Source organism: Schistocerca gregaria, chromosome 11 (genome assembly GCF_023897955.1).
Source record: "Schistocerca gregaria isolate iqSchGreg1 chromosome 11, iqSchGreg1.2, whole genome shotgun sequence".
Classification (NCBI taxonomy): Eukaryota; Metazoa; Arthropoda; class Insecta; order Orthoptera; family Acrididae; genus Schistocerca; species Schistocerca gregaria.
In genome coordinates, this window is record NC_064930.1 from 59963797 (window position 1) to 59988230 (window position 24434).

At 42.5% G+C, this 24434-nt stretch overlaps 1 protein-coding gene across 1 annotated transcript in view; it reads right to left on the reverse strand.

Annotated features, from left to right (window-relative positions):
• The window catches only part of LOC126295019 (protein shuttle craft-like), a 223599-nt gene that overhangs the window by 179885 nt on the left and 19280 nt on the right, over positions 1 to 24434 (reverse strand). The window contains exon 5 of the mRNA XM_049987271.1: positions 5516 to 5777. Coding sequence (XP_049843228.1) covers positions 5516 to 5777 — 262 coding nt within the window. The remainder of the gene's footprint in view (positions 1 to 5515; positions 5778 to 24434) is intronic.

Here is a 24434-nt window from a genome sequence, read left to right on the forward strand (position 1 = left end):
CAGGTGATCTTTGCGCTGGCCGATCTGACGACCGTGGCATTAAAGGTGAGATCACAAGTCTGCATGGCTGCCTCCTTAGTAGGCTGAGGAGATGCAAGGAAAGTGCTATATTTACCTGCTGGAGGCACAGTGGGCTTTCGATTGGTGAATAACTTACGTGCAGCAAATGTAGACACCTTTTCCTTCACTCTGATTTCCTGAATAAGCCGTTCATCTTTGAAAATGGGGCAATCTCTAGAGGAAGCAGAGTGGTCACCCATACAGTTGGTGCAACGAGGGGATGGAGGTGCCCTCGTGGGCATCCTTGCCACACATAATGCATTTGGCCAGATTGGAACAGGACTGGCTGGTATGATTAAACAGCTGACACTGATAGCAACGCGCAGGATTGGGGATGTAAGGGCGAACTGAAATTATCTCACAGCCCGCACTGATGTTCAATGGAAGATGAACTATGACAAATGCCAAGAAGATTGTATGAGTTGGTACCAAGCCCTTGTCAACTCTTTTCATGACTATGTACAGCCGTTACACCCTGGTCGGACAGGTAGTTTTGAATTTTATCATCAGACATCCGTCGAGTGGGCACGTATAAATCACACCATGTGATGAATTTAAAGTGTGGTGCACTTCCACCCGAACAGGGAAGGTGTGTAGCAGTGGAGTTCGCAGCAATTTTTGTGCCTGGAGGGCACTGACTGTTTCTAACAACAAGGTGCCATTTCGTAATCGGGAACAAGACTTTACAGGACCTGCAATTGCGTCGACACCTTTCTGAATAATGAAAGGGTTGACTGTGGAGAAGTCTTGGACCTTTGTCCGACCAAGAAACAACAAGGAACTGTGGCACTGATGGAAGAATTGTGCGTGGCTGAGACTCATCTAACTTTCACTTGTGAGCATAAATTGTAGATGTAGAGGAAACCATTGCGAAAGTATCCCCCATGATTATTGGCGTGTCCAATGGCGCGCTCCTTCCTTGTGGTGGGCCTCTCTGAGGGCATTCCTGCCTTAGGTGAGGTCACACCTCATGAGAAACGGACAGAGGGAACAATCGGCATGTTCGGAAGGTACGAGCTCGGGTAATCACCCCTCCCTGAGCCTGGCCGTTACCAGGGGGTACATACGTGTCCTACGTGTGTACCCGGGGCGGGGAATTACGCGTTACCCCGTCACCGGCTACGCGTGGGTAGGCCTTCAGACATAGACAGGGAGGAAAGAAAGAGAGAGAGAGCTACAACGAAAAGGAAAGGAAAGAAAAGAAGAGAGGTCTCAAATGCTGCAGTGGAGAAGAGGGTAAAGAGAAGAGGCAAGGAAAAGAGAAGGACAAAGGAAGGACAGAGACGTTCCAGCATAGAAAGCAAAGAAGAGAGACTATGTCTTACAGTTTCAAGTGTCCGTCTCCGGATGTAGGCACGAAACATACTCCCATAAGGGGGAGAAGGGGAAGGGAAGAGAAGAAGGTGAGAAGGGGGAGGAGGATGGGGGATGGGGAAGTATGTGGAAAAGGAAGGTATGCAGCCCGGAAAGGGAAGAACCGCACAAGCTCGGGGTCCCGTGCTCGCCACGTACGTATCCACAAAAGAGTTGTGGACCTCCTGGGGGGTATCTGGTATGATGATAAAATAAAACGACGGCAGTTTATCGCCTCTTTACTTATGCCTCGCTTGTGTTTTGAAATCAACATACACCTAGACATTACGTGTTTTAACACTGGCATTACGGACACTTGAGCATTTGTCTTACTGAGGAAGCTGTTGGTTTCTGGAACTACGTTTATTACAATAGTTCGTTTCAATACCCTCTACTCGCCTCTTTTGTTTCTACCTTTAATGGGCGAACACACTGTATACAGAGTCACGAACAGAGGTGTAAGTGTAAGACGAGAAGGAACACTTACAAGCAATAATGAAAATTTATACAAGAAAACTGAGCAACTAAATGTAACAATGAGAAAACAGTCTGATGTTTCACCGGCATTTGGTTTAGATGAATGAAAACAGGATACGAAAGAAAATTTTTGAACATGTCAATTGCAAAAGAATGTCCTCATGGCATGTGGCTCCAAGAAATCAGAAGTGACCTAAAAGAGATGAGGATTAAATAATATAAAATTCTAAACAGAGATAACGTTGCGAAAGAATGCCTTAGACTTTCATCTCCTGGAAAAGGAGAGAGACAGAACAACGGACCAAAGCAGTCTGAAGTTTGGAAACAACAGCACTGTGCTGAGTGGAAAATTAGAAAAGGCGGAAGTTTAAATCGTAAGAAGTTATTATATCTTTTCCACAAGAGGCCCAAATTTAGAGAAAAAAGATTCCCCATGCTATGATGGCCTAGTGCAGGTCTCTCAACCGGATACCATTTAAGCGACTTGTATGCCTCAATCCTACCCCACCTGAGTAATCCTAGTGGGTATAAAGAGAAACTTCCTGGCAGATTAAAACTGTGTTCCGGACCGAGACTCAAACTCGGGACTTTTGCCTTTCACGGGCAGGTGCTCTACCATCTGAGCTACCCAAGCACAACTCACGCCCTGTCCTCACAGCTTTACTTCTGCCAGTACCTTGTCTCCTACTCCCCACACTTCACAGAAGCTCTCCTGCAAACCTTGCAGAACTAAAGTGTGCATCATTTACAACGGCAGCCGAGTTTAGGTTAGTTCTGCGCATCTGACGTCACAAAACACAGCCAGCCAATGAACAGAGAATGACATTGCCAGAGCTCGACTGCAGCGCAGAGCACGGACGAGTGTTTCAGTTTTAGAAACATTCAGTCATAAATAAAGCAATTGAACAAAAGCAATGTCTTGATAGCAGACTTTCTTTTATAGAAAGTTCGGGAAAGCATTTTTTATACCAATTGCTTCATATCCTATTAATTAATTAAACCAAACAAGCAATAAGCCTCCTAATTCAGGCGATAGCAAGGAAGGTGTTTGTATCATTCTCACGAACTTTTTCGCAATAAATAACAGCTGTAATTGTTTACTTCCTGTTGTACTTCGACGAAACTTGAGTCATTTACAGTCACACCAACAGTGTTTGTTGGTATTTTGCGTGATATTTTAAAGTCCTCCAGGAGCTCTCTTGAATGACGAGCTGCGTTAGCATAATCGTTAAGGTGTTTGGTTGCTAAGGGAGAGGATCTGAGTTCAAACCTCGTTCGGTGCTTTATATTTTCTTTATTTAAAACCAAACTGTCTTAGTTCATGAATTTTATTCATTTGAATGTAATTTTTTGAAATTTCTAGTGCTTTGTCTCTTCATTATAATCATAATAAGTTTTCGGTTTTTGTAATTTTTTCCTCCAATATTTCTTTTTACAGCAATTAAAAACAATGAAAAGGCACACAGACAATGTTCATGTTATGTGTTTTGTTTGTATATCTTCCCTTCTGTAGTGTTTTACTATTGACGTTGAGATATTTTCTTTTACGAGAGTATTAAAAGTTTCATTTAGGGCAGAATTTCGGCTCGTACGTTGCCGAGCTACTTGATTGTCGGACGCAGTTCATTGCTTCGCTGCTTGGCAACATCATCATATTCAATGTTTTCGTCGACTGATCTATGTTTTGGCAAGTATTTGCTGCCCGTTGTGACAAACGCAAATTGTTTGCGCACTTTGCTTCACTGACAATAAATTTTAGTTTTTTCTATGTTTTATTATGTCCACAATTCAGTTTTGTGCACTTTGCCAACATTGTTTTAATCAGAACTTTTTAGAAAAAATCGAATTGACTCTGCTATAAATAAAACTTTTATTACAGATACGAAAGACGGAATATTTCTCAATATTACATACGACACCTATCTGGTACTTAAATTAAATGAGATATTGTTATACAGTAAATTTTATATGAAATTTAGGTACCTTGTCCACATTTCATTCTCAACTTTGTGGCAACTAAAATCGACCATACGGGAAGTATGCACTATGGACTGCCATCAAGCAGTGATGACAAAATCACGCACAGCGTGGAATGCAGGAAGCACGTTTATGTAGCAGCGAAAGGGTTAATGTGGCTGTGGTGGCTTTACTTCATGAACTGCGCGCTGCCCACTAAATGTAAGTTTAGGAACTACTATACTATGGCACTGCTTCTCTTGGTGCGTGCATCGTTTGCAACTTGGAAATGCAGCAATCTCCCGCGTCTGGGCGGGCATGCGCGAGCCGCCAAGATAAAAGAATTGAACTATAGCACTCCTGGACGAACGGATATATCCGTTCTTTCAAGAGTGCAAGGTTTGCAGGAGAGCTTCTGTGAAGTTTGGAACGTAAGAGACGAGGTAATGGCAGAAGTAAAACTTTGAGGACGGGGCGTGGGTCGTGCTTGGGTAGCTCAGATGGTAAAGTACTTGCCCGCAATAGGCAAAGGTGCTGAATTCGAGTCTCGGTCCGGCAGACAGTTTTAATCTGCCAGGAAGTTTCATATCAGCGCACACTCTGCTACAGAGTGAACACCTCATTTTGGGGTATAAAGAGGTTGCCAAAGACATGGAGGGGCAGTAGGTGGGGGATGGAGGGGGGACCAATAAAGAGAGAGGGGGGGGGGGGGGGGAGAGTGATGAGATGATTAAATTTTCCCACCTCCGCGTTGAAAATGTTTTTTGTGTGAAATGCCCAGTCGATGCGCTGTTGTTTTCACGTTAATTCTACCAACATATAGAGTTGTTTAGTTCTTGGGGTTTTGTAAAATTCCTGGATTCACGTCTCATCGCTGTGCAGCCGGTTACATCACATGTACCCAAAGTTGACATCAAACGACACAGAGTTCCAACAATCAACCAAGGAGTGAGCCTACAATACATTTCCTCGCAACACTAGCCAAAAAAGAGTGCCACAAGACACTTGCGTGACCTCTATACTTTTGTTAACAATTACCTACAATGAAAATTACAATTTTATGTAAAATCTCAATTAAAAGTTAAACCAAATATGAGATACACATTGCACTAAATTTACAATCTCAGTGCTGAAACAAGATGAACCTATTTTCAACTTAGTTACGAGTTCATATAACATTTTCTGACCAATTATGTTACAGGTAACAATTACATCAACTAGTGCCTGAATTTTAGTGCTAACATATATCGGAGATTCAATTAACGTGCTTTATTTATATGTTCTATTTAAATTGCTGTAGTAATTTTATAGTGATAGGTTTACCGGTACATCCTGACCACGTGCTAAATTTCTTTCAATTAGTTACAGTATTAATTTCACATTTATATTGTGTTTTTCACATAAGAACAATGTTAATCAGCATAGCATCGTTTTCGAATTATATGTATACTGAAATAGTGGTTATTTTTGTATTTAATTTGGAAACAGGTCACTTTACAATTGAACAATTAGGACTGGTGTTTATCTTTAATGCTCCCCAAGGGGTTCTGATAGGTAGCAATGAGATACAGTAATATTTCAGAGAGAGGGATGGGGTGGGAGGGGGGTGACAACAATTCATACTGGAACTAAAAGTAAATGAAGAGAGTAGTAGGAAGAGCTGCCTTACCGGGCCCTGAGCTGCTGCCGCGTCTACCACCACCGCCGCCTCCGCCTCCTCCCTGCTGGCTGCAGTCGGCTGCTCCGCGTGGCCCCTGCTGCTCCCGCCAGTAACGCCCCTCCACATCTTCGAGTCGGTCCTCCCGTGCTGAGCGGGCGCCGTCTTCCGCCTGCCGTCTGGCGCATCTCTCCGCACTTCCGTCTCACCGTTTTCGGCTTCTCGCTCGACCGGGCCGTACCCCCCACCGTCCGGTGCCGTTCTGCCTCTATCCCTATTCGACAAGCTCTCGAGTGACACTCTGAACACAAAAAAGGAAGGTGGTCTGGGAGAAGGGGGTAAGGAATGGTACGACTGTAGTATCACAAATCTGTACCAGTGATACTGAGCTCTTTTGCATCTGAATGACAATTTTTGTATTTGAAATATTTATTATTCAATATTTTAGCTGAAACTGAAGACAATTTACAGACTGGGCTTTACCAGCTTTTAAAATTAACCCTGTGGCATGTAACGTCCACTTCAGTGGAATTGTCTTAATGGTCTTTTCTTTTTTCATTTTCAATCAGTCCTGAATTTGCAAATATAAGAGGGCTACTCACAAAGTACATTACGTTTTCGTTTGTGTCCATTAGAGGCAGGGCTAGCGCGGCCATGTTGGTGTCGTGGCATTCTGCCGCTCAGTCGGCATCCTGCCGTGCTAGTGAGAGGTTCGTGCTGTACTCCGTCGAGTTACTGTGACAGTTTGAAATGTCAGCGTTAACTGAAAATGCCGCGAAGTGTGAAGTGCGTGCTGTAATAAGGTTTCTGACTGCAAAAAACTGTACACCGATAGAAATCTATCAGCAGCTTTGTGAAGTGTATAGGGATAACATAACCACTGAGGGTGGAGTGCGTCAATGGGTCACAAAATTTAAAAATGGCCGAACTAATGTTCACGACGAAGAGCAAAGTGGAAGACCCAGCATAGTGACTGCCGAACTTGTCGAAAAAGTCGATGCCGCAGTCCGTGAAAACTGTAATTTCACAATAACGGAACTCTCTGCGAGTTTTCCACAAATTTCACGAAGTTTGTCGCACGAAATCATTACCGAAGAGCTCGGTTAGCACAAGTTTTATGCAAGATGGATACCAAAAATCTTGACAGAGATTCACAAAAATCAGCAAATCGCTGCAGTGTTAATGTTTTTGGACGCTTACGAGAAAGATGGAGACTCATTACTCGATCGCATGATTACTGGTGACGAAACATGGGTTAAGCATGTGAACTGTGAGACAAAATTGCAGTCAATGCAGTGGGGGGCACACAAATTCCCCCAAAAACCCAAGAAATGCATGCAGACAATGTCGGAAGGAAGGTGATGGCGATTGTCTTTTGGGACAGAAAAGGTGTGATTTTTTGTGGATTTCCTGGAAAGAGGCACTACAATAAACTCTCAAAGGTATTGCCAAACTCTGCACAGCCTCAGAAGAGCAATACAAAACAAGCGCAGGGGAAAATTGTTCTCTCAAAGATCTTGCCGATTCACGACAACACCCGGGCCCACACGGCAAATGCCACTCGTGAAGTTCACGAATCTTTTAAGTGGGAGTTGTTTTCTCATCCGCCGTACAGTCCCGACCTGGCACCAAGCGACTTCCACTTATTCCCTGCAATGAAGAAGTGGTTGGCTATGCAGCGTTTTGATGACGACGCACAGCTTCAAGAAGAGGTAACCACGTGGTTGAAAGTGCAGGCAGCCGAATTTTACGACGAAGGAATTTCCGAGCTCGTCCATCGCTACGATAAGTGCCTTAATTTAAATGGCAACTATATAGATAAGTAGTATTTAAGTGTGGCTTTCATCTGTATATAATAAAAAAAATTCCAATACTTTATTTACTTTTAATTCCTAAATGTAATGTACTTTGTGGATAGCCCTCGTAGAAAGTCCATTCCCTACTGGTGTTGTGCCCTGCAAGCGTTTGCAACCTCACAACTGACTGAAGACGCCAGGGAAGGGACCATTAAAAACTGTCCACTGCAACGAAAATCATGCAGTACAGGTTAATTTCAATATCACCATGTCTAAAACAGAAGTGGTGGCACTTACAGAATATGACTCAGTTAGAACCAAAACAGACATTAATAATGAAGCATTAGAGCAAGTTCACAAATTCCTCTATATTGGCTGTGATGTTGGTTACACTTAATGTGAAGACAAAGCTATACAGGCGATTTTGTTAAATGAGGACTACTACTGAGAGATGAGACGAAATGAAATGAATTCTGACATCAGCTGCAACTGGGCACTGAAAGTAATTCAACGGCGACAAGTGAAAATTTATACTGGACTGTGACTTGAACCCAGATTTCCAACTCTGTGCAAGTGGTCAGTGTAGCTGCTCTGGTTATCTGAGCGTGCTTTCCGTCTCACTCAAATTCACAACTTGGTGCACTCTACCTACATAGCATCCCCTGTTTACCGTACTCATTGCCTGCGCAAGAGTTCGGATCGGACTGAGAGCATGTTCAGATGGCCAAAGTGGTTAACACAACTGCTCGTGTAAAACAGGAAATCCGGGCTCAAGTCCCAGTCCAGTACAAATTTTCACTTGTCACCAATGAATTAATTTCAAGGCCCAATTGCGGCTCATCTTAGAATTTATTTCATCACGTATATGGACAACTGCGGGATCAAAAATGGTGTCTGTTCTTTTGGACATGTACATAATCCCTGAGAGGGCAACAAGCTAAAAAGGTCATAGAGAATTATGGGTGGAAATGGATTCTAGGGAAGGTAAACCCACTTGAATGTGGAGTTAAGAGATCTTTGATAATGTAGATGTCAATTATTGAAAGCAAGCACACATGGGAACATACCAGGCAACCAGGTATGTTGTTCTTGTATTAGTGTTTTAGTTCCACATTCAAGAGGGCACTAACGTCCCCACGATAGCAACATGCTCACACACTGGTACTGGGCATGAGGGTATCGTTTCACTGTTACTCACTCTGGTCACCAACAACATTACTGCCCTCTCGAGAGTGGAGCTAAAACACTAGTACAGCGACAGCATTCCCACTCGCCCGACTTGTTCTCACATACTCTTTCAATGACTGGGACCTACGCTGTGATAGACCTTTTATCTCCACCTGCCATTGAATACATTTTAAACCATATATGTCTGTATCATCATCCTTTCAGGGACTGTTTCCTGTTGTTTGTCCCCATTTAGAAGTATCACCCTGTAGAACCTCCAGTAGTTATGACACACAATCAAACAGCATTTACAAGCAGCAGTAGAGATAATTTCCTCAAACTGCATTGAAGTAACAGCAGTACCAATGTTGCACAAATCTGAACGTTTGAAACATAAGATATGATGAAGTGCAGAGGGGAGATTTCTGGAGGTGCTGCCTGGTTGCATGTTACATAATAGAGAAATGAAGATATCAGGAAATTAAACATTTAATCTGATAAAAGAAACAGGGAAGTAGAGGAACAAATAGAAAGAGTGTATACAGTACTAAAAATCTAGCAGCTTATGTAATGGCTTCCAGGGGCAACAAATGTTTGGTCTGCAGTATTTTACTGTCGTAAGTTAAAAATTTGAAATGCTGTCATAATGTACTCATTAAGGAGTATATCCTATGGTAAAAGTTTGATAGAATAAGATGCATATTATGGTTAGAAACTGTGTGTATCTTGATACAATGTAGCTGATGGCGTGCAAATAACCGGACTACGTTTGTAAAGTATTCGACACTGACAGCACTCGGCGACTTACAACAAAATTTACATATAATTTCAAACCTTCAGAATTTCAAACCTTCACGAAACTACTACTTGCTGACTAACCACAAAATGACAAAAGGAAAAAAAGTTTATCAGTTATTACATTTCCACTGTCCACACAGCCATACTTCAGAGCAAGGCATGAAATTTTAATTTATTGCTTCTGCACTACCGACTATTCGCCACACAGTTTTGTAGAGTGTATCTGCACATACTAGTGAGTGCATATGCAAAATTATATTATTATACAGCACACTGTTCAGGAGATATGACACCATGAAACTTAATATGCATGAAAAAATTACCTTCTATTTAAAGCAGAATATGGCCTGAGCAGCCAGAGATAGCTTTGTGTGTGTGTGTGTGTGTGTGTGTGTGTGTGTGTGTGTGTGTGTGTGTGTTTTCTTTTTTGATGAAGTTTGTAAGAAAGCTTAATAGTATCAGTCTTTTCGTCGTGCCTGTCTGCGATTCCACTTGTTATCTGTACACTGAGCAGTATATTATCAATAGTGTTATCATAAAATGTGGCTTTTCTCTGTTTTGAGATACACTTCAACATTTAAATCAATATGCCAATCTTTGCATCACTTTGAAATCTTATCAAGGTCTGAATGAATATTTAAGCACCATCTTTCAGATAGTGCATTGCAAACAGGGACTCAGAAAATTTGCATTTTGTGATAAATGCAAATATAAAGGTGAAATCAGCCTCAAAATGCAAAATTATATAACAAATAATAATTCATGGCAGACTGCAACCTGGTGAATTATTTCATCAGAGGTAGTTTGGAACAGCTTTATTTTCTGCATAAAATATAGCAAATGTAACCAATTTTTGGTTACTGGTACAGCAAGTCATTTGGTGCGACTTCCTTAATTCCTTTGCCACCTTGGGGGGGGGGGGGGGGGTGGAGATAGCACATCCAGGAGAACTTTCCACCCATCTCTGCCTTCGGCCATTTCCCTCAATTATGCCCAGCTCTTGCCAACTCTCCCCCTTTCACCATCCTCTTCCATGTACCTCTAGGTCTGCCTCTCTTCCTCGTACCTTGGCGATTCCATTGCAATGTCTTCTTTTCGACTGCTCCATCTGGCTTTCTCAGCGTGTGCCCCAGCGATCTCCGCTTTCTATCACGTATCTGTTCTTCAGTAGGTGGTAGTTCGTTTGTCTTCAGAGATCCTCATTATTTTTTCTGGCCACCAGACATTAATTATGTGCAGGCGGGACCTAATTATGAAGCTCTGTAACAGTGATGTTAGAGCTTCATTGAGCAGCTGAACTTGGAAAGCTGTTTCCAATTTTCACTGGCATACAGAAGCACAGCCTTCACATTTGCATTAAAAACACAACTCTTTTGCAGGTGACGTTTCTGTTTTTCCATATTGGACACGGTTGTGCAAGCCATCATTTGTCTCCCTCATGTCGTTCTTCAATTATCTCTGGCTCCACCGTCTTATTTCACCACACTACCCTTACAAAAGAATGAACTGACAATCTCGACTTGCTGCTGCCCTACAAGCAGTGGCACTTTCACATTCCCAGAATTTATCCTCATTTCCTTTGTTTTACCTACATTTATCTTGAGCCCAGCACTCTGCTTCTTCCTGTATGTTTAATTTAGCTTCCATATCTGTCAGCCTTTGAGCTAGTAAACCTACATCATCTGCGAAATCCAAATCCTTCACATGTTCACGGATCCCCCACTGGATTCCTCATCTACTGCTGGCTATGACTCTCCTCATAACCGAGTCAAGGACACGTAGGAAGAGCGTTGGTGACAAAATACAACCCTGCTGGACTTTGGTTGTTATTCTATTGGATCTGTGAGATTTCCCTTGTGGAGCACACATTAACAGCTTTCATAAGGAGCTTTGGTGATGTTTAGAATCTTCTGTGGTAAACCAAACTTCTGCAACACGTGCCAAGGTACTTTATGTTCCATATCATTTTGGGAATGCCCAATTTGGAACGATAATGTGCGTAAGAAGGGGTCTGCAAAATAAAAAGTGTACAAATGACGTATCAGTGCACTCGATGCTCCGGTGCCACACTAGCTCTGAGTGGTTGGATGATCTGTATAAAATACATACCAAGTGGTCAAACATACTACTTAACCAAGTGATCTGGCATCTTAGAAGAAAGAAATGCATAGGTCTGTCTACTAGATGAAGTTCAAAAATTGGTATAATGTGGCCACATTTGACATTGCAGTTGTAGGTGTTTTGAAGTGTGGCTGTATCAGATACCAATAGACGTTGAGTCTGAACTATCTCATGCACAGAACACCCAACCTCAGCAAGTAACAGCACAGTAGATACTACTGAATGTTTTGTGTTGTGGATTAATAGTTGTTTTCTTTTCTCATCAGGATTCTGATTACAACCCGCACATTCCAGAGGGTATCGGTGGTCTCAGCAGGCCCGTGTCAATGCTGCTTTCGTAGAAATGCAGAACACGGGTGAAGGTTGACTGGCACCCCTCTTCTCCTCTCTGGTTGTCATAATTATACGAGGGAGGATTTTAAGGTTTCTACTCTGGTATTGCAGCAGGAATGTTGAAATTGCCTGATGGAACAGCTTGAAGTTCGTTCAATAAGTGGCATTTTCTTGACTCTCGCAAGAGAAGTCTGAACTAAGAAACAAACATGGCATGCACATTACTATTGTCAACTTGTAAAGGGCAGCAAAGTGTAGATTGATATTTGTGGGCTAAGGATATAAACTGAGAGGAATTCACAGGACATGGGTGGCACGTATGTGGAGAACTGTATATGTCCAGGTTGTGTGTGCATTCTTCCAAGAGGGCCATGTGAACCATAGTGATTCGCCATGCTCCAGGCAGCCAGTTGAAATTTTGTAAGGTTGGTGCTCACTGAGTGTCGGACAACCTGACACACAGCCACAAGGGGCAGCAAGTGATGATACGCTCAGATCACTTAACGTGTTACACTGCAGAAGTGTGTGACTTTCTGAGAGGAATTGTCACTGGTGATGAGTTATGCACATACCACCACAGGCCTAAAACTGAGCAGGCCTCTATGGAGTGGAAACATATTTGTTCCCCAGTATAAAATAAATTCAAAGTGATTCAATCTAGTAGGAAAGAGCTTGTGATATTGCTTTGGCGTATGCATGATGTTATGCATGGACTTATTGATGCACTTTATTGAACATGGGACCATTGTGAAAAGCTGCAGCCTACATTAAAACTTTTGGTTAAGTTGTGCCATACTCTTTGTTACAAACAGCACACACATTAACGTTGATGGTGTCAAATTTCTATGTGACAGTGCTTGGCCCCATGCTGCTGTTCCTTTACACAAGAAAATTGTCAAATTTGGATAGGAGGTGCTGCAGCATCCACTGTATAGTCCGGATCTTGCACCATCTGATTCATCTGTTTGACTCTATGAAGAAATTCCTGGGCAGCCAATGCTTTGCGACAGTACAGAATTGAAATTGGCTATCCTCAGATGGCTATACTCCAACCAAAGGGATTTCTAATGACCGTGCATATTGAAACTGCTAGCACAACGGGAGAAATGGGATGAGAACATTGGTGACTACGTAAAGTGCAATAGCAAATGAAAAACAAGAGCTTTCCACATATCAGAACTGCACCGAAATTCTTACCCTAGCCTTCAAATAAAAGTTATGTTCAGTTACTTCTACAGTAATTGGCTTGTCGGTTTTATATGTATCACTGTCAAGTGTGGATCACACGGCTATGAATGCCCAGAAAAAGTAGAAATTAATATTCTGCTGATTGCATAATTATTGAATTGGTTGAAAACAGAAAAATACTGTCAGGAAACACCTTACATCAGAGAAGTACTCTGTTCACTGATGGGAGAATGATGCTGCTTCTAAATAGGAACTATCTCTTTTGAATACTTAAATAGATGCAAAGCAAAGACCAATTTGCAAAAAAATTATGGAGGTTTACGAAAAAGCAAAGATTCCAGTGACAAAGGTCACCTATCACCAGAAAGTTATTTCATAGAGTTAAGGCTTCATATACAGGCATAATGTAACAACTTTTTTAATGTGTACGTCTAATCATAAAAAAGTGCAAATTTCACCAAAAATAGACACTATATTTTGAGGTGTCTAATTTTTTTAATAGATACCGGTATCACCTGCAAAATATTTAAGGTTACTGAGGCACATCAAAAGTTACTTCTTCCACAGACATCTCTCCATCCAAGACAAACAACTATATTTCCCTTACTGAGAAACCCTCAATTGTGTCACAAATTTTGTTTGCTGCCCCATTTAATTGTACTTCAATGCAACAAGATTTGGTATGATATTTTGTCAAATGCCACCTGGAAGTCAAGAAATACTGCAGCTATGTGATTGCCTCAATACATGGTTTTCAGGTTGAAATGGCTCTGAGCACTATGGGACTTAACTTCTAAGGTCATCAGTCCCCTAGAACTTAGAACTACTAGGACATCACACACATCCATGCCCGAGGCAGGATTAGAACCTGCAACTGTAGCGGTCGCGTGGTTTTAGGCAGACTCTATCGCCTAGAACCGCTCGGCCACCCCGGCCGGCCCGCGGCTTTCAGGATGTCACGTGAGAGAAGCACGAGGTAGTATCAAAGAGCAACTTTTTCGTATCTGAGCCGGTTGACATGCCTTGTGGCAGTTAAGACAGACCTAATTCATCACGGATGCAGCTTCTATATTCGCATTAATAAGTAGACATAAGAATTTTACTACTGCTACAAAACAAAATTTTAAACACTGTTCCCCCTTGAAATGTAAATTTGGTGGGATACTATTTTATCACCATTCATGAAAGTAGTGAGATTGGGGTGAGCAAAGGTTGGGAATTTGTATGGGCGCTGATAACTGCGCAGTTGAGCACCCCACAAAGCACACATCATTACCATATAACTCAGCTCTGGTAAGGCATTCAGATGGAAGATTGCAAACAAAACCATCTGAAAGCAAGAATACATACCGACATATGTAGAGACACTTAAGGATATCCACGAAGGTAATTGCCAGCCAATTAGGACACGTACAATACACTGCCTGGAGATACTGACAGGTTTCAGATAGATTATATAGTGGTAAGACAGAGATTTAGGAACCAGGTTTTAAATTGTAAGACATTTCCAAGGGCAGATGTGGACTCTGACCACAATCTATTGGTTATGACTTGTAGATTAAAACTGAAGAAACTGCAAAAAGGTGGGAATTTAAGATGGGACATGGATAAACTAAAAGAACCAGAGGTTGTACAGAGTTTCAGGGAGAGCATAAGGGAACAATTGGCAGGAATGGGGGAAATAAATACAGTAGAAGAAGAATGGGTAGCGCTGAGGGATGAAGTAGTGAAGGCAGCAGAGGATAAAGTAGGTAAAAAGACGAGGGCTGCTAGAAATACTTAGGTAACAGAAGAAATATTGAATTTAATTGATGAAAGATAAAATATAAAAATGCAGTAAATGAAGCAGGCAAAAAGGAATACAGACGTCTCAAAAATGAGATCGACAGGAAGTGCAAAATGTCTAAGCAGGGATGGCTAGAGGACAAATGTAAGGATGTAGAGGCTTATCTCACTAGGGGTTAGATAGATACTGTCTACAGGAAAATTAAAGAGACCTTTGGTAATAAGAGAACCACTTGTATGAACATCAAGAGCTCAGATGGAAACCCAGTTCTAAGCAAAGAGGGGAAAGCAGAAAGGTGGAAGAAGTATATAGAGTGTCTGTACAAGGGGGATGTACTTGAGGTCAATATTATGGAAATGGAAGAGGATGTAGACGAAGATGAAATGTGAGATACAATACTGCGTGAAGAGTTTGACAGAGCACTGAAAGACGTGAGTAGAAACAAGGCCCCGGGAGTAGATAACATTCCATTGGAACTACTGACGGCCTTGGGAGAGCCAGTCCTGACAAAACTGTACCATCTGGTGAGCAAGATGTATCAGACAGGCGAAATACCCTCAGTCTTCAAGAAGAATATAATAATTCCAATCCCAAAGAGAGCAGGTGTGGACAAATGTGAAAATTACCGAACAACCAGTTTAGTAAGTCACAGCTGCAAAATACTAACGTAAATTCTTTACAGACGAATGGAAAAACTAGCAGAAGCCGACCTCGTGGAAGATTAGTTTGGATTCCGTAGAAATGTTGGAACACTTGAGGCAATACTCTTTCAAATTCTGAAGGTGGCAGGGGTGAAATACAGGGAGCGAAAGGCTATTTACAATTTGTACAGAAACCAGATGGCAGTTATAAGAGTCGAGGGGCATGGAAGGGAAGCCGTGGTTGGGAAGGGAGTGAGACAGGGTTGTAGTCTCTCTCCGATGTTATTCAATCTGTATATTGAGCAAGCAGTAGAGAAAACAAAAGAAAAATTTGGAGTAGGTATTAAAATCCATGGAGAAGAAATAAAAACTCTAAGGTTCGCCGATGACATCGTAATTCTGTCACAGACAGCAAAGGACTTGGAAGAGCAGTTGAATGGAATGGATAGTGTCTTGAAAGGAGGATGTAAGATGAACATCAACAAAAGCCAAACGAATATAATGCAATGTAGTCGAATTAAGTCCAGAGACTGGTCTGATGCAGCTCTCCATGCTACTCTATTCTGTGCAAGCCTCTTCATCTCCCAGTATCTACTGGAGCCTACATCCTTCTGAATCTGCTTGGTGTATTCATCTCTTGGTCTCCCTCTACGATTTTTACCCTCCACGCTGCCCTCCAATACTAAATTGGTGATCCCTTGATGCTTCAGAACATGTCCTACCAACCGGTCCCTTCTTCTTTTCAAGTTGTGCCACAAACTCCTCTTCTCCCCAGTCCTATTGAATACCTCCTCATTAATTATGTGATCTACCCATCTAATCTTCAGCACTCTTCTGTAGCACCACATTTTGAAAGCTTTTATTCTCTTCTTGTCCAAACTAATAGCAGAACTACTTTACTACTTTCAGTGTCTCATTTCCTGATCTAATTTCCTCAGCATCACCAGATAAAAGAAATCTATGTGGTTCTTCCACCCGGCTACTTGAATTGTGCAATATCCATATTTGTGGTGTAGATGGTGATATTTAGTTTGTGGGGCACTCAACTGCACAGTTATTAGCATCCGTACAAATTTCCATTCTTCACTACCCAGTCCCGCCACTGTTTCTGAATGATGAGGACAACACTAACACCCAGTCACCAGGTAGACAAAATCCTCGAGCCAGCTGGAAATCTAACCCGGGCCCCTGCCATCCAGAGGCGGCAACGCTAGACACTAGACCGTGAGCTGCGGATCCAGATTTATGGGACATTCGAATGTGACAGTGGCCAGGTGTCGGACTGCACGGGAACGTGAATGTAAGCCTGATCATCGTCAAGTTTCTGGTCGACCACATCCGAACACTGTAAGGAGAGACCACTGTATTGCCCACCGAGTGCACTGTAGCTCCTCCATCCGTGTACCTGTCATCTGAAAGAAGATTGGGTTCAACGTTCTGTTGACACTGACAGCATCAGAGACAGAGCACAAACTCCGACTGTATCAAGGACGGGGAAGGAAATCGGCCATGTCCTTTCAAAAGAACCATCCCAGCATTTGCCTGGAGAAATTTAGGGAAATCACAGGGAATCTAAATCTGGATGGCCGAACACTGGTCTGAACAGTCATCCTCCACAACGTGAGTCCAACGTCCTAACCACCTACCATCTCGCTCAGTACCTGCCATCTGAGAATAAGGAGTGTGCTCCCTGCAACATTGTGTGCCTTCCCCAAACAGTGGTCAGAGACTAGCAGCAGCTGAAGGGGGGGGGGGGGGGGGGGTCTCAATACCGCGTCCCTCGTCATGAGATGCGTATAGTTTTATCCCGGAATTGACCGCCCCCGTAGGTGTATTCAATTTAATGACCACACTTCGCTATCCGCAATTTCGTGTAACTAAATGTTCTTTTGTTACTCTGATAGTATACCGTAGTTATTTAAAACTCGCCCTATATTTTTCATAACACACAATTAGCACTTCTTTGATTGTTTATTTCTAAGAGTAAATGAAAAAATGACGCAGTATCATCGGCTTCGTCGATATATAGCAAAACACCTCAATATACCCCATTTTACCTCTTCTTATAGGATCGGCTACCTTACTTATTAACTTACTACATATTATTTCCAATAACACTAAACAGGTATCGCCGCTATATTTTAATTGTATTCAAAAGTATGTTATTATTATTATGACCGACCAAATCTTAACAAATCACGCGGCGTGCATTTTTAAAGATAGCTTTACACTCACCCAGCCTTTATTCATGCAATATTATATATAAATATACAGACAGGACTGAAAGATCGATCTCTCTACCATAACCAATAGAGGCAAATACCTATTCAAGATAATGAGACGACTTGTGGAATGACTACCCCAGATGACCACTGCCAGCGAGCACGGCAGCTACGTGGAAAGAAATCCATTCATACAATGGTTTGGAGAGGCACGGCAGTGCGAGTCATGGCACCAGTGTGAGGGAGCTGTCTGGTACAACTTCAGGTCACAGCTAGGAGTAATTCAGCGAACTGGTGGCACAACAGTACGTTGCAGTCATTCTGCATTCTCATGTCCCCCCTCTCATGTGAAAGTAGTGTGGTATCATTTTTCCAATGACAGAATTCGTCCGCTCACGGAAAGTGTTTCTAGCAGCTATCTTCTCGATGAAGAGGTACTTTCGTGGCCAGCGATGTACCCATGTCTGTCCCCAACAGAACGAGTGAGGGACCACCTCGTACGCCAACTCCTTCCCGCGCTAGTATCCAGGACATCGAGGACCAGTTGCAACAATGGGGGTCAGCCTGCTAAGGGAACGGTACAATGCCTTTTTAGCATCCTTGCTAACTACATCAGTGAGTGCACCCGGACCAGAGAAGGTGCAACATCATACTGATAAGTAGACTTATACTGCCAAGTTCTTTGTAAATGTGACTCAATTTTGTAATCACTGAAATAACATTACATACCCTCTCAACCCGCAATACGTATCTCCCTCCCGTATTGGGAGCTTCACTTTTTTCGTCAGGCAGTTTATTTACAATCTATCAACATAATCATCAGTAGCTGAGTACGTTCTGTAACAGTATTAAACAATGGAAAATCCAGGTTGGAATGTAACAATATCCTGAGAAGGAAAGTCACTACTCACCAAATAGTGGAGATGCTGAGTCGCAGATAGGCACAACAAAAAGATTTTTACACTTAAAGCTTTTGGCCAATGGCCTTTGTCAACACACACACACACACACACACACACACACACACACACACTCTCTCTCTCTCTCTCTCTCTCTCTCTCTCTCTCTCTCTCTCTCTCTCTCTCTGCAGTCTCAGGCAGTGGTTTCAGTTGCCTGAGATGTCTTGTTGTTGTTGTTGTTGTTGTTGTTGTTGTTGACAAAGGTCAATGGCCGAAAGCTTTAAGTATGAAAATCTTTTTGCTGTGCCTATCTGCAATTTTCAAACAGTATGGCACTTGCGCTAGTTTGAATGCCACTAGCAGTACAATTTTTTAAAGATTCAATATTTTCTAAGCCTTTTGCTGTCGTGGACATACTCTCTGCACTCCGTACGCAGGCGGCTTCTGTTACGACTGTACTGCTCGCCAAGTGCTGGCACCTGTGCCAAGAGGCAGTGTTCCGCCTGGAACAAAATACTTATCATCCAATTGTTGGAAAACTATTAAAGCAAAAAATTACATTTTGAACGTCTTACAGTATAATGCCATCATTCGATAAAGGGCTAAATTTCTTTTCATTATATGCCACAGTTACTGCACTGAAGCAAATTAAGTAAAACATTACACGGAATTTTAAAGATTTTGTAGAGGTAAAAACGCATTGTATAAACCTTGTGTATAATAGATTTTAGCTCGTATATTACCAGTGAATGAAATGATAAGGTATCAAAATATTATTTAAAATTGAGACCAGAATGCTATCTCATTTCTTTCTTCAGTTATTGGATTTTAAATCCGTAGGACGGTCACACGCTATTTGCCCACTTGCATCCTTGTGTGCAGTGAATCGTGTGGCTATAACAACCATCATACCTGATAAACAATTCAAGATATCAATACAAGGTATTTTGCAAATGGTAGCATACAATGACTCAAATATGTCATATGATAAATACTCTAAACTTTTTTATTCACCGAGATATGGAAGTAACTCGTCCACAATAGTGAGAGATCGACAGCTCAGGACGCGTATGGATGTCCACACCAAGTAAAAAAAATGGGAAACAGCAAAGCAGGATGTGTATACACACCCACAGCAGTGAAAGGGCTATTAAAAAAAAAAATTAATTACACAGCTATGGTCTTTGTCCTTTCAGACACGCATGTCCAAAAGAAGACACACCATTGTGCCAATCCGCAGCTATTAGTCACAAGGGGGACATACACTCCTGGAAATTGAAATAAGAACACCATGAATTCATTGTCCCAGGAAGGGGAAACTTTATTGACACATTCCTGGGGTCAGATACATCACATGATCACACTGACAGAACCACAGGCAACAGAGCATGCACAATGTCGGCACTAGTACAGTGTATATCCACCTTTCGCAGCAATGCAGGATGCTATTCTCCAATGGAGACGATCGTAGAGATGCTGGATGTAGTCCTGTGGAACGGCTTGCCATGCCATTTCCACCTGGCACCTCAGTTGGACCAGCGTTCGTGCTGGACGTGCAGACCGCGTGAGACGACGCTTCATCCAGTCCCAAACATGCTCAATGGGGGACAGATCCGGAGATCTTGCTGGCCAGGGTAGTTGACTTACACCTTCTAGAGCACGTTGGGTGGCACGGGATACATGCGGATGTGCATTGTCCTGTTGGAACAGCAAGTTCCCTTGCCGGTCTAGGAATGGTAGAACGATGGGTTCGATGACGGTTTGGATGTACCGTGCACTATTCAGTGTCCCCTCGACGATCACCAGAGGTGTACGGCCAGTGTAGGAGATCGCTCCCCACACCATGATGCCGAGTGTTGGCCCTGTGTGCCTCGGTCGTATGCAGTCCTGATTGTGGCGCTCACCTGCACGGCGCCAAACACGCATACGACCGTCATTGGCACCAAGGCAGAAGCGACTCTCATCCCTGAAGACGACACGTCTCCATTTGTCCCTCCATTCACGCCTGTCGCGACACCACTGGAGGCGGGCTGCACGATGTTGGGGCGTGAGCGGAAGACGGCCTAACGGTGTGCGGGACTATAGCCCAGCTTCATGGAGACGGTTGCAAATGGTCCTCACCGATACCCCAGGAGCAACAGTGTCCCTAATTTGCTGGGAAGTGGCGGTTTGGTCCCCTACGGCACTGCGTAGGATCCTACAGTCTTGGCGTGCATCCGTGCGTCGCTGCGGTCCGGTCCCAGGTCGACGGGCACGTGCACCTTCCGCCGACCACGGGCGACAACATCGATGTACTGTGGAGATCTCACGTCCCACGTGTTGAGCAATTCGGCGGTACGTCCACCCGGCCTCCCGCATGCCCACTATACGCCCTCGCTCAAAGTCCGTCAACTGCACATACGGTTCACGTCCACGCTGTCGCGGCATGCTACCAGTGTTAAAGACTGCGATGGAGCTCCGTATGCCACGGCAAACTGGCTGACACTGACGGCGGCGGTGCACAAATGCTGCGCAGCTAGCGCCATTCGACAGCTGACACACCGGTGTCAATGTGTTCTTTTTTCCATTTCCAGGAGTGTATTTTGACAACCAAAATGGTTAAGGCGACTGCTCGTATGCAGCAAGCAATCCGGGTTCAAATACAGGGCCGGCACAAATTTTAATTTGACTCAGTGCCCCAATACAACAAAAGTTGGAAATTTTTTCATGCAAAATGATTTATTGTTAAATGAAAAAATATTATACACACTGAACAACAATGCTCATTCTCCAGAAAGAAGAAAGTATTTTATTTTATATTTGACATATTTCATTTTTGCACCAATTTTAAGGTACTGTTGGTACTTGCATTTTCAGGCAATTGGTAATTAAAATTTAAAAAAATATATTTTTATTAAAAAAAATGATCCAATATCTGTGAATTAAAATCTCTACATGTTAAAATATTGAATTTAAATAGGAGTACAGAAAAGAATTTGCTACAGAAGATATTCAAACTAACACCTGTAGACTGCCAAACTTTCACATTCTGCATTCATCATTGAGCGAGTCTGACAATGTGTCAAAAGTTATGTAAGTGGTCGGAAATTTGATCTTCAAAGGCAGTTATAGAGAGCATTTGAGAATTGCATTGTATTGCTTAGGAAATTTACATCTGGGTACTCAGCTACCAATTCTCTACTTAGGGCATTTTGGAGGACAACAGTTTAATCCCGCATCCGGCCATCCTGATTTAGGTTTTCCGTGATTTCCCTGAATTGCTCCAGGCAAATGTCAGGACGGTTCCTTTGAAAGGGCAAGGCCGACTTCCTTCCCCGTCCTTCCCTAACCCGATGAGACCGATGACCTCGCTGTCTGGTCTCCTTTCCCAAACAACTCAATCCCCCTCTACTTATGAAGAAAACTGATGCTTTCTTGTTAGATGGATAAACTCCTCTGCTTATCAGCTGCATTAAATTAAGTGTGCATCATACCTGGGAAACCAGTTCTCATACTATACGAGGAACACACTATTACATGTGGTACACGTTATAGGGTACCATCCGTCATGCACCATACGATGACTTTTGAAGTACCTACGTAGATGTAGATGTACATTATAGTATCATGTCAATCAACTCACTGTGGATTCAGACTTCAATTTGAACATAACTACGAGTACCTTCATACTGCTTATATAACAATGAAAACAATGAATTTTTGACAATATAATGTAATTCGATAACCTGGTGAGTCTCCCCAGACATGCTGTTCTGGGTGACTTTTCCAAAATCTACCCTTTTTTCCTTGGCCCCTCCAGTCCTTGTCCTTCACCCCTCTTCCTTCATTTTCAGCCTACTGCTGGCAAGAGCTGCCACAGGCTCTGATAGCTTGCATAAATATAACCTCCTTTTATGTTTGTGCTGCTGCTGCTACTGTTGCTTACTGCTTATGACCGGCTTGACACCTTTTCTGCAATTTATTGGCTTACAGTTTCCAGGCTGACGTCAAACATCCCATTTAGACGATTTTAATGTTAATGGCCATGTTTTGCGCCAGCTTGAGCTTTACTTCAAGCACCGTTAATGGGATTGACCTACAGTTTTCTGTAACACATGTTCATTTCTGCAATACCTTCCCTGGAACTATTTGCAGATGTGTAGCGGGCAGCGTATTGTGTACAAGTAATGGAGCATACCTTGCGAATACTGTCACTGGCCTCATAAAATAGCAAACTGCAGTTTACCTCTGACTTTTTCAACTGCCGCATTTAGTGCAGATGAAACTGTGTGGCTTTTTGATTCCAGGCCATAACTCCCAGTGTGTTCACATGCTTTTCGTGCAGTTGCTGAAATTTTGCGTAACTTCGTCACTAGTAAAATTAACTATAGATCTAAAACATCTTTACATATTAACAACAGTTCAACACTGAAAATATTTTCAGACTAGTGTAAATTAAATAACTACGGCATTTATTAGTACTAAGTGGTTAAAATGTTGCATAGAGCACAGTCCCAGTTCCAGTTTACTTGCCTAACAGTATCCAGGACCAACAAGAATATATAAGGGGCTCATACTCTCCATTCAACTGTGTCAAAAGCTAATGCAAATGGCAGTGGAATGTTGCATGTAACTTCATATATTTCACTATTCATACCATCAATCTCTTCGCACGCCATGTGCCTGAAAATTTAGGACTAAGGCTGCATCGTTCGTAAGTGACAGAAGCGAGTGATAGCCAACACGGATTCTCTACAGACGAATGGAAAAACTGATAGAAGACGACCTCGAGGAAGATCAGTTTGGATTCCGTAGAAATATTGGAACACGTGAGGCAATACTGACCCTACGGCTTATCTTAGAAAATAGATTAAGGAAAGGCAAACCTAAGTTTCTAGCATTTGTAGACTTAGAGAAAGCTTTTGACAATGTTGACTGCAATACTCTCTTTCAAATTCTGAAGGTGGCAGGGGTAAAATACAGGAAGTGAAAGGCTATTTACAATTGGTATAGAAACCAAATAGCAGTTATAAGAGTTGAGGGGCATGGAAGGGAAGCAGTGGTTGGGAAGGGAGTGAGACAGGGTTGTAGCCTCTCCCCGATGTTATTCAATCTGTATATTGAGCAAGCAGTGAAGGAAACAAAAACAAAAAATTGAGAGTAGGTATTAAAGTCCATGGAGAAGAAATAAAAACTCTAAGGTTCGCCGATGACATCGTAATTCTGTCAGAGACAGCAAAGGACTTGGAAGAGCAGTTGAACGGAATGGATAGTGCCTTGAAAGGAGGATATAAGATGAATATCAACAAAAGCAAAATGAGGATAATGGAATGTAGCCGAATTAAGTCGGGTGATGTTGAGAGTATTAGATTAGGAAATTAGACACTTAAAGTAGCAAAGGAGGTTTTCTAATTGGGAATAACTGATGACGGTCAAAGTAGAAAGGAATAAAATGTAGACTGGCAATGGCAAGGAAAGCGTTTCTGAAGAGAAATTTGTTAACATCGAGTATAGATTTAAGTGTCAGGAAGTCATTCCTGAAATTATTTGTATGGAGTGTAGCCACGTATGGAAGTGAAACATGGACGATAAATAGTTTGGACAAGAAGAGAATAGAAGCTTTCGAAATGTGGTGCTACAGAAGAATGATGAAGATTAGATGGATAGATCACATAACTAATGAGGAGGTATTGAATAGAATTGTGGAAAAGAGAAGTTTGTGGCACAACTTGACCAGAAGAAGGGATCGGTTGGTAGGACATGTTCTGAGACATCGAGGGATCACCAATATAGTACTGGAGGGCAGCGTGGAGGGTAAAAGTCGTACAGGGAGACCAAGAGACGAATACACTAAGCAGATTCAGAAGGATGTAGGCTGCAGTAGGTAATGGGAGATGAAGGAGCTTGCACAGGATAGAGTAGCATGGAGAGCTGCATCAAACCAGTCTCAGGACTGAAGACCACAACAACAACAACAACAACAACAACAACAACAGCAACA